This window comes from Phoenix dactylifera, chromosome 14, assembly GCF_051530095.1.
Source record: "Phoenix dactylifera cultivar Ajwa chromosome 14, Ajwa_hap1_PhDact_Kaust_v1.1, whole genome shotgun sequence".
Taxonomy (NCBI): Eukaryota; Viridiplantae; Streptophyta; class Magnoliopsida; order Arecales; family Arecaceae; genus Phoenix; species Phoenix dactylifera.
Window position 1 is genome coordinate 28,065,894 of NC_143203.1, and position 11,651 is coordinate 28,077,544.

An 11,651-nucleotide genomic window follows, 5' to 3' on the forward strand; every position below is an offset into this window, starting at 1 on the left:
TCTTATGCCGGCGGCCATCTCCCATATCTTCCGATAATGAGTTTGAGTTCACCTTAAGTGGGCAGGAAGACACACCTGTGGCAACGGTATCCACCTACCGCCCAGCGTGATCTTTTACAGTTCATAGACAGCAAGCTCGGAACTTTTAGATCCAAGAGGACCAAGGCAAATCCGTAGGATAACCTTAGACATCAGAAAATTAGCCAACCAGCCGTCGAAGAATAGTCCTACGTCACGTGACAACTAGTACCCACTCACCGAACCCTAACGACGAAGACATTCCAACCTCCAAAGAATACTAGAGGCGCAACGTAAAAACAAATGGGGATACTGTGTGGGACCAGATAACGATCGAGCCTGCCCACAGTTCAGCATTTATTGGTTTGGGAAGGCGATCGATGACTTTTATATATCCGAATGGATGTGGACATCCTGGAGATGCAATCTTTTTTAAACTCATCATGCCCAAAACAGAACCAAGGAAGGTACGACTCGAGGTGGACATCTAAGACTCGCTTGGAGAAACGCTACGAGGCCCAACCTTCTTCCCAAAGATACTCCCTGCAAGGCAGGATGCTGCATGGCGGGATGAGATTGGTGCTTTGTGTCACCTGTCCTCTCCCCAGTCCTCTTGTGCCATGTGGCATGCCAATTGTTCAGGCAAATATTTCGGTGCCGAATTTAAGCCCTGTAGCACTATGTAGCTTATTTCATCAATGTCAGAGAGCTGAGTTGTTGTTAAGAGAGCTGTCGACTGACTCTCTTTTGTCTTTGAAATGTGAGATCTCAACCAACTAGAAAGTGGAAAGGACTAAAATGGCACTGGATGTTAGAGAATAATATATGGAAAACAAACCCACGAAAGGAAGACAGAAGCCAGACGGCAAGGACTCTTTCCTTGTCGCAGGACATTGGATTGCTTTCTAAAACTCAACTAACCTACCAGCAGTTTGACAAGTTCGTAACGAACACCAAGCTAATGGCTTGAATTTCTTGTTTCTTTTTTTTTTCTTTGAGGAATAATGGAGGAAATGAGACAATGACTCGAACTCTCTGGCCGCGTGACTTGGAGCTGCACGCAAATGGAGGGCGAAGACTTTGCTGTACAATAATCTATATATTTGGTGCGCCTTCGAACATGCTTAAATATCTTGTAGACGCATTCATAAACACTATAAATAAGAACCTACTCCACAAGCTTGTGCGTTGGTAACAACTCAAAAAAAAAAGAGAGTGGAATTTTCTCTTCCCTTTTGCAGACTCCTATCCTCAATCTATTTGCCCCTCTTTCCTATCGTTTCATAGAAATGGCCCGGTCAATGCTCATATTGGCGATTGCTCTAGCCTTCATTGGATCCATGGCAGATGCTGCAGTTGTCGAGCACACATTCCATGTAATCTAACCTTTATCTTCTCTCTATTCCATGCATGCACACTCTCCTCTCTTCTTTGTTAGTTGTATATATATCATCATTTTAGCGCTCCATTGTCACCATGTTTCTTGAACTATACATCCCCGATGCCAATTATCTTTCCTATATATGTTACAGGTGACATAGCGTTAACTCCGAACTTTTAGGATCCAAGAAGCAGTATCTCAAATTTTTTTTTTTTAAAAAAAAAACAAAATCGAAGGGGCAGCCTTTCAACTGATATCCTGAGGTTTACAGATAAACTTCCAAAATCATACCACTTCAAAGGCTTATTCTAGTCAGTTAGGAGTGACATTCAGTCATGTTAGTTCTCACCTACATAGTATATTGTTTCCAACAAATTTTACCGATGATTTCTTGAGCTTATCGATATGTTTGACGGTGTTGTCATGTTTAGGTGGGAAACCTGACGGTAAGACGGCTGTGCCGGAGCAAAGTGATAACTGCCGTGAATGGCCGTTTTCCTGGACCGACATTAGACGTCCACGAGGGTGATACCTTAGTCGTTAATGTCATCAATGACTCACCTTACGACATGACCATCCATTGGTAAGATAATATTATGGCATTCTGGAAAAAAAAAAAATATGAAGCTGTATCTCAAGTTCTCATTGTTATGAGTTATGGCTGCAGGCATGGCATTTTTCAGATACTAAGTGCTTGGGCCGACGGGCCAAACATGATAACCCAATGCCCGATACGACCCGGGAGGAGCTACACCTACAAATTCACCATCACCGGCCAAGAGGGCACCTTATGGTGGCATGCCCACGCCTCGGTCCTCCGAGCAACAGTCTACGGTGCTCTTGTCATCAGACCCAGACAAGGCACCAAAGCCTACCCTTTCCCCCAACCCGACGAGGAAGTCCCCATTCTACTCGGTAAATCCTTCCGTCCCACTCTCTGAGGATTTTTTTTTTAGAAAAATAAAAAAAAACTTTTGGCTCTCTGATTTTTCTTACTTCCTAGTCTCCCTTCACCAATTTCACAATCGTTGAATGACCAAAACATCAACGTACGTACAGGTGAGTGGTGGAATGCCAACGTAGTCGACGTGGCGAATCAAGCCTTTCTTACCGGCGGCACGCCCAATATTTCCGATGCATACACCATCAATGGAAAAACCGGAGACCTTTACCCATGTTCCAAGAAACGTAAGTACTCAATATATATTGCAAGGGTAGCTAATACATTAACTTTTCGTCTGTCCGTGTATGTATATGTAGCCGATGTGGAGTGCCTTGCATATTAGAAACCAAACTAACGTTGCAACATGGTGTTGCACATATATACGATACGAGAAATACTGAAAAATAAAATAAACAGCAAATTAATGGAATAGGCAGAGAGATTTCTTTCTCTATATTAGCCCGAGTGGAAGAAGCACATCCATTAATTGCAGGTTTTGTACAGCGACGCGGCCTTGGAAACCAATTCGTTAGAATTAATTGCCCATGTTTTGTGTACGTGCGTTGATTTTAGTGACGAAAATAGACTCGTATTGGCCTGCAGACACCTACAAGCTTCAAGTGGAGAAGGGCAAGACCTACTTGCTACGAATCATCAACGCTGCACTCGATAATCAGCTGTTCTTCAAGATCGCCGAGCACGGCTTCACCGTGGTAGCCGTGGATGCAGGCTACACCAAACCCTACAAGACTGATGTGATCGCCATCGCCCCGGGCCAGACCGTGGATGCCCTCATGGTCGCCGATGCACCCCCGGCAGGCTACTACATGGCCGCCCTCCCCTACATCAGCACGGCCAACCCACCTCCCCCACGGCCAGCCTTCGACAACACAACCACCACGGGCATCGTCCAGTACAAATCCGCCTCCCCATCTTTGCCTCCCGTGATGCCGGCCATGCCCTCCTTCTTCGACAACGATGCGGCCTTCCGCTTCTACTCCCACCTAACCGCTCTCTGCAGGTCTGGCGACCGCATCGTCCCTCACCACGTCGACGAGCGCATGCTCGTCACGGTTGGGCTGGGCCTCGTTGCCTGCCGGCCGACTCAATTGCTGTGCAATCAGAGTCAGGGAGCACTCGCCGCCAGCATGAACAACGTGTCCTTCCAGTTCCCCACCACCATGTCGCTGTTGGAGGCGCATTTTAAGGGCGCCGAGGGGATTTACACGGCGGACTTCCCCGACAGGCCGCCGGTGTTCTTCGATTTCACGAACGCCTCCGTGAACGTAGTCCCGGCGCTGCAACCCTTGTCGTTCGCGTCCCAGGCTACCAAGGTCAAGAAGCTCAAGTACAACACCGTGGTGGAGATGGTGCTGCAGGGCACGGCGATACTGGGGATCGAGAGCCATCCGATGCACCTTCATGGCTTCGACTTCTTCGTGGTGGCGCAAGGGTTCGGAAACTACGACCGAGCCGCCGCGGAGAAGAGCTACAACCTGGTGGACCCGCAGGTGAGGAACACCATCAGCGTTCCCACCGGCGGTTGGGCCGTCATCCGATTCATTGCCAACAATCCAGGTACGCCTCGCTCGTTCATAGACACGAGATCGAGCAAGCTAAGCTGCTTGACCACGTGAAATGGACAATTAATGTAACCAACTGGATCCTTTTTGACTCTTCTGTGCTCTTTTTTCGACTTGATTTGATAATACAGGTGTATGGATCATGCACTGCCACTTGGATGCCCACCTGTCGTTCGGGTTGGCGATGGCTTTCGAGGTGGAGAATGGACCCACCCCGGAATCCACCCTCCCGCCGCCGCCCCCAGATTTTCCCACTTGTTAGGAGAAGCCGAAGTAGGCTGCGGCCAGCCAGGAAGGAAAGAAGATATATGGGCAGAAGCCGAACGTTTCATAAGTTTGTCTTGCTTTGATTATTCCATTATCTGTTGCCTCAGAACACCGTGTCATTCCTTCTCTTTTCTCTACCATTTAATTATTTATCGGTTTGGTTTTAAAATTCTCAATCCATTTGTGTTTTCTAGTTGCTAGGTGCACGAAAGAATTAACAGTCCATTCTTCCAAGTAAATATTTGGACTACCAGCAAGCAATGTTTTATCTCCATAAACTGAGAGCTTAATTGTTCATTTCACACGTCATTTGCGTATATTTCTTACGGTAACCAAGTTATAATTAGAGTGGTATGAGCTGGAAGAGGCAAAATTCTAAATTAGCATATATATGGAGCAGCATCCAAACTGCCTAACCGGACGAGTGACCTGGCAAATGATTCCAAAAGTTTCTAAAACTCGTGCCTTTCAGTAGCTGCAAGTATGATGGTGTGACCTCCTTGCTGCTATCCCTACCTGGTCCAGACCAGGTTATTATATTGCATTAATTAGACGAAAGTCAGATGGAGTCGCTTTCCAGAGAACCTAAATTTGTTTTCTCAGAGTCAAGGACCCTGAATATAATAATACCCATTGTTTTTGAGTTGGCGAACGGGCTTAGGAATGAAGCGGGCAAAGGTTTTTGTGAATATGCACTTAACGTAGACATGCACTAATTAAGAATCTGCTGATTGAAAGGAAATGAAAGGCGAGAGGATATTCACCCATAGAGATCATATGATGTTTCGTAATATCCATCTACACACTTGGTGACATGATTAGTTGAAACGTTTCTAGAAGCTCTTGAGTGTTGGTCATCATCTCCGTACCATCAATCATTCTATTAGACGTGAAGAAGTACATAAATAATGCATTTTCAATGTGATGAAGCCGTCGTTTTATAGCAATGATACGAGAAGAAGCAAAGGAGCTAGACAAAGCAATAGCAAAAGTATCCCAAGCTTACTTAGCTAAGATGATGCCAACTATATAAGGAAGCACCAATTAGAATAATATAGTATTGATCCAAAAAAGCAGCATCTGATCACATTCGTATCATAAAGCATAGGGTAGATGCGTTAGAAAAGGTGGTGAAAATAAGCTGTCAATAAAGCATATAAACGTGTGTCACCATAAAATTGGTTCAAAGAGAGACTTCCAAAGAAAATAGATACTGCTATCAAGCTTGATTGAGATTGAATTTGAGATATTGGAGATTACAAGAGATGTAACTAGAGATGATTCAAGTTCGGATGAAGAATACGATGTTGCTAACATTGTTGGAATGGAAATTTCTAATATGAGAAGAAGGGCTAGGTTTGCTGAAGGAAGACAGTGATGTCAAGATGGGCTCTGATATCGTGAAAGAAACACAATGTGATGGCTAAAACCTCACTTAATTTTTGGAATTTCTTCGAGTTTGCATTGAATATACGTAGAATATACAAGAGTGATTATAGGAGACAAATCAGGAGGAAATTATAGCAGCAATTCAAATTCAATAATGAGAATTTGAATTTGAATAAAGAGAAAATAGGAGAAAATAATGAGAAGATTATAATAGTAATTTGAATTCAAAAATTGAATTTGAATGGAGAGAATTTAAGATATGTTATTAGCGTCAACTACTAATACACCGAATTTAATAACACCAATGTCCGGCAGCACAGCTTTGGTTTTGCAAAAACAAGGGTTGTTGATGAAGCTGATGTTATGATGGGCAGAGAGAGAAAATTAGGAGATGAGACTCAAAAGACCAGGCCTAGAACGAGACACATACCTACGTGGAACGGAGTCACTAGGCTGGATCAAGACTCCATTCGGAAGCTATATCGATTCCCGGCCTGACTTCACGTTTGAGATGTAACCTAAAGCGTCCCAATGAACTCAAAATTTTGGACATGGGCTCAAGTTTTCGACTCCAATTTTGTATGTTCGGTTGGCCCTACTTGAGGTTAGACTATCCAGTTCGACTTGGCTTTTGTTAAAGAAAAGTCAAAAGAGTGGGGCAACGAAGCCCTAGAGTACCTTTCCTTACAAGAAAGGGAGCAAAGCAATAACTATGTGTCCTTGAGAAGGACACGGTACACCGTACAATGTCAAAGCAAGACCTTTTTTTTTTTTTTGGGTACAAAAGGCAAGACTTCTTCAGCGAAGCCCTTTTGTTCCCGCAGAGTTTACGTGGGCCCTATTTTGCATGGCTCGCGTGGTTTTCTTCAACAGGAAGTTATTCTCTTTTTTAACGCAACGGCAACTCGTGCTGAACGAGCATGAGTACACTTAAAAAATTAGACAAAAAAATTACGAGAAAGACGAAGAGAACTTCCGGACTCTTGTGACTGGTTCCTTTGCCTTGCGTTTAAGCATGGACTTCAGATACTAGCAACTCTCAATTGAGCTAGTCTATGGGAAATGCTTGCAGCCTTTCTATATGATAACCAGATGTCCTGTCAGTGTAGACGAAAGCTACCCGTTCAGCAGTTTTCTTGGCGGCCTTCGCCTCAAAGTTGAAGATTCTCCGGTTACGTTCCTTCCACATACACCAGCAAGCGACCGAGGCTAGGCTCAAAAGGCCTGTGGCTTCCTCCTTAAATGTTTTCTTGCAGCTCGACTTGGTTGTGACGCATTAAAAATTGCTATATGGGGCACACATAATTCGATAAAAAATTGATAAGGACGATGATTAAAAAAAATATTGCTCTATGGGCACACATAAAAAAATTATGATAATGATGACAAGGGAGGCACACACGAGGAACGTTTTGAAGGGTGACTCGCGCGCGTTGGTCTTTGCGTGCGAGCAGAAACCGTAACCAAAATGGCACCACAAAAGACAGACAATGCTGTTTGGATTTTAGCCTTACACATGACGGGCCTGGGCCGCTTGAATCGTTTTGGGCTTAAGTTTTTCGATTAAAGTTGGGCTATAGGGCCGGCCTAGTATATGGCGCGCTAGCCGCATATGCCAATCGTTTGTTCACGCAGACGTTTGATATAATGCCTCTTCGTAGTCTTGCTAGGAGTATCCAGTGTCGTAAGTTCTTTGACAGGCAATGCTTTTGCTCGTGGGCTTAACATCAAGCCCGAAATATCTGATCATGCTATTTCACATGCAAAATAAAAACAATTATATGGCTATCCAGGCTCTCTTTCGCGCCAGAATATAGCAATGCATCATACGCTGCAGAACGTTCGTGGTTGGTGCATTCTGTGCACAATTTTTGAGTTGTTAACTCACTAAATGTTTTGCTTAAGGTTTTCTGTCATGCACGTTGGCGAAACAGTAAAGATCATCATTTCATTCCACGATCGATCTACTCCAGCTCTTTGAGGGCATGATATGGATATGACAGTAGCTGCTTCTATACAAGCTGGAACTTTGTAAGGCAGGCAGGCTGTATTCGACTACTCATCAACCATCATTTAGTTTCTTACAAGGAAACAACTGTAATAGTCGACCAAACAACTTCCTGAAAAATATCCTGATAATAAAGCTTAATCAACCGAGTTATTTAGGTCATAATTGCACTCATACCACCTGTCCGCCGGGTTGGCGATGGCTTTTGACCCACCACCCCCTCCGGACTTTTCCAGTTGTTAGAAGTGGCCAAAGAAGGAGAGGCGTGAGGCGCTTATCATTCGATATATTGTATAATTTCTGTTGGAGCCATAAGAGTTCTGGAGTCAGGTCATGACAGATAAATATGGCCGAGTCAACTTTGAGGAGGTGGCCCGGAGTGGGCGCAGTGGTTCTTTCATATGGTGGGAGATTGGGAGGTATCTGCCAAATATTTTGACAAATACTAGTTGGCTGATAGGCGATGAGCGGAGCATCGAGGTGGCAGGTGACCCGTGGATGGATACCCTCCCTTTGAGGGCTTAGCCGCGCGACTATGGGTAACATTGAGGCAGCAGAGGATTTGAGGAGCATCTTGCTGAGCGGGTCTGGTCTCTCTCGGTACCGGAGTGTGCAGGATCAGGTATTCGGGTTTGGAGCTCTTCATGCAGGACCAAAGTCAGGGTGGGGGATCTCTCCTGAGTCCTCTGGCGGGAGTATGAGTCGAGGCCGTAGTGTGCTTGGAATTGGCGATTCGGACTTCACCCGAGGGTTGCACTATTTTTGTAGAAAGTGGCCTGGGAATGCCTTCCGACGAGTTCGATATTCAGTAGACGCGGCTTGAGAATTTTCCTAGAGTGCGGGATGTGTGGTGTTGACGAGCTAGTTGACCATGCCCTATTCCAGTGCGTGTGGACAAGAGGGACATGGCGGATTACAGGGGCTCCACCCAATATTTGGAGTCAAAGGGATCAGTTCTTACAATTCATCCGATGATGGGCGGGTAGCCCACGGATACACTGGGAGACTATTAAAGTGACTTGTACAGTATACCAGATCTAGTTATTAAGGAACGCTAGAGTATTTGGAGAGTGCAGCATGTCACCGAGGTTCGTATTGGAGCGTGCCCGGGCGCATGCGGTAGAGATTAGTTATGCTATTTCTTCAAATAAACCTTTGATAGCTCAGGATATCTAAAATTTTCATTCTGCTTCAATAGCACCCTGTACAGTGTTCTTCACCTGAAAGCCCCCACCCTAGAACTTTCTTAAGGTTAACTTTGATAGATTCATCTCGGATGGTGGTACGCGGGGAGGTGCGAGTTTTGTCATCAGAGACCCAAACTCCAGGATGGTGACAGTGGGCGACTATCAGTTATTCGACATTTCGGTCCTCGATGTGGAGCTAAGAGCTGCCTATGCGGGCCTTCGACATGCACTGTGAGTGTTACGGGCCAGTTCAATCATCCTGGAGAGTGACTCGGCCACGGTGATCAATTGGATCCAGCGAGGCCTAAGGGGTGCTGTTGTGGACTGCCCCTTGCTCCGAAACATCTAGATAATGGTTAGGGATGGATAGGCTTTTCAGGCCAGGTATGTATCTAGAGAGGCTAATGGAGCTGCGGATTGAGTGGCTGCCTACATGGCCAATCAGTTCAGAAGTATCATATGAGCCGAGGAGGGGAAGTTGTCTCAGACACTCTAAAATCTTTTGTTTTCTGACTTTATTGGATATATTCATACATACATGAAATATCTGCTCTAGGGGAATAAAAACTAGTAGGAAGTTGTGCATGCAAGAAAGAAAGCCTGTGGTTTCGCGAGTTTTCTTTCGTCAGACCATCACACCGTGCCATCCATTTTCTTTTTTTTTTAATCTTCTTCACTTTAAATTGTTGTACCATAACGGCTCGGTCGCCTCGTTGCTTTTCTTACCGGGTCCAAGTGCTTGTAATTAAATTAAGCTGTTCACCGTGAATCGGATTTTAAAAATTAAGAAAATAAGAACCTTACAAGTATACCCCATGCTTTCAAACTACGAACGGCCTTAGAAGTTGAATTTATGAAAATAAGTTGTATGAAGAAACAGTCAACTATAAATATATTTTTTTTTTTGAATAATCGACTTTTTTTATTGTAATTAAGAATTCTTTTCTGAAAGGAACCGTAAGAGAAAAAGGAATGACGCCTATAAATCAATGTAGCTTTAATCCTCGGCATTTTTTTTGATTGAAAAGGAGGCAAAAGCAACATCACCATTTAAACAATGGAGTTCGCTAGGTGCAATATTGTCCGGTACTGTTAAGTATTGGTCATTATCTCCGTACCATTTTTTATTATTTGGTTGAGGTACGAAGTATGAATACTTTCTTGTTAAATTCTATATAATGTTACAGAAGTAAAGCAAGAAGTGGTCAGTTACTGATTCAAGTACTACTGTTTTTAAGAGCTGGGACAAAAGAAATCCAGGCAGAAATCAAAGTGAGAACAGGATATACTAATTTAGTTTCAACCACTATACCATCACGTTTTTTTTTTTTTTTTTTTGCTAAAGACATTTTTTTTCATTTTAGGATAATAAACCAGGGTAATGCATAAGGGTAATAATAGAGCAGATATGAGACTCCTGGACCAAAAAGTACCGTAATCTCCAAACGGTTTGACCCTCTTTTGGCATATTTGTCAAAAGAAAGACTCTCTTGAATTGCGTTTGAGCTGATAAATTTCAAATATTTCAATTTGCGCCCTGAATCTACTAACGCCATTGCAGATACGGGACAGACATGATACAAATGTTTATGAAAATGGCCACAGTCAAATGCTACAGTAAGTAATAATAACAAATTAATTTTGTTGCTTCTAAAAAACCACTCGTTTCATAAAAGATATTATTCATTACTATTATATTGATACCCATTTCATATATATATATATACATATATATATATATATACATATATATATATATACATATATATATATATATTAAAATAAAAATAAATATTTTATTCAAGGAACAGTGATAAGGAAAATTAGTCGTCATATATCTATGTATTAACCTATATATTCTAATAGAAAAAAATATTGGACACCTTGATCTTGGACCTGACCGGCTTTCTTGACTTCGGTATAAATCGAGATAAAAAACTTCGGCCTTAGCCGAGAAGCCGGTCAGCCAAGGACCCAATCAACATGTGTCAACAAGGACTGATAACTCTAGCCGTTGGCGGATTTGGCAGCACTGCAGTCGGCATGCGATCAGCACCGTATGCCGCCCACACGAAATTACGCCCATGCTGTAAATGTACGATTGGTTATTAACGTGCGTCACATCAACTCAGGTAACAACAAAATTGACTACTCTATATAAAGGGATAGTCTAGAAGTCCTCGGGTACGATATATGTTATGTTCCCTCAGAGAATACTATTCTACCAAAATTTCTCCCTTCCATATTGTTGTTTCTCTATCATAACTCAAGTATCAGAGAGTCCTCCTCCGCCGGAATCTCTTCGACAAGCGGACTTCTTGCAAACCATCTCCAGAAGAGATCCACTCTCCTGCACCTCGTGCAGCTTGGTTTCTACGTACCTCAGGGTCAACCGAGCTGCGCTTCGACCTTAGTCCGAAATTCTGCAGCGACACATTCTGCATTAATGAATTAATCAATAGCAAGAAGGGGAAAGAGGTTTTCAAATTTAAAAAATAAAATTTTGAAACAAGCACTTGACTTTGCAAAAACAGAAAAATATATCATTGGCTCTTCTGTTTATATTAAGTACAAAATAAATATTAAAAACAAAATAAGTGAAATAGTCCAACATTCTAATTAACAAAGATACATTTAAACCCTAATGAATGCATTTATTATAAGATTCAAATAATGTATAAGGGTGTAATTAAAGTTATAAATATAATAAATGTGTTAAAAAAACTTTTATATGATTCCTTATAAATCAAAAAACAATCAAATCTAAGATCTTGAAATACAAAAGAACATTTCAAATTAAAAGTATATAATTTACAAAAGATAAGTTGCCATAGAACTGAGAAAACATAAATATATTTACACAGTTACCTCCTTT

The 11,651-nt window shown here is 42.7% G+C and overlaps 1 protein-coding gene across 1 annotated transcript; it reads left to right on the forward strand.

The window, feature by feature from the left end:
• Window positions 1-1,189: 1,189 nt before the first annotated feature.
• Window positions 1,190-4,494, forward strand: LOC103715505 (laccase-7-like). Its single transcript, XM_008803157.5, has 6 exons — window positions 1,190-1,394; window positions 1,831-1,982; window positions 2,067-2,314; window positions 2,459-2,587; window positions 2,946-3,920; window positions 4,057-4,494. The coding sequence occupies exons 1-6, from the start codon at window positions 1,308-1,310 to the stop codon at window positions 4,185-4,187; spliced, it is 1,722 nt and encodes a 573-aa protein (XP_008801379.1). The 5' UTR covers window positions 1,190-1,307; the 3' UTR covers window positions 4,188-4,494.
• The last annotated feature ends 7,157 nt before the right edge of the window (window positions 4,495-11,651 follow it).

Bases quoted from the DNA above. Each gene is read 5' to 3' on its own strand.
- LOC103715505 (XM_008803157.5), top strand. From the start codon at position 1,308: ATGGCCCGGTCAATGCTCATATTGGCGATTGCTCTAGCCTTCATTGGA. The intron at 2,588-2,945 runs GTAAGTACTCAA...ATTGGCCTGCAG, and splicing joins TTACCCATGTTCCAAGAAAC to ACACCTACAAGCTTCAAGTG. The intron at 3,921-4,056 runs GTACGCCTCGCT...TTGATAATACAG, and splicing joins ATTCATTGCCAACAATCCAG to GTGTATGGATCATGCACTGC.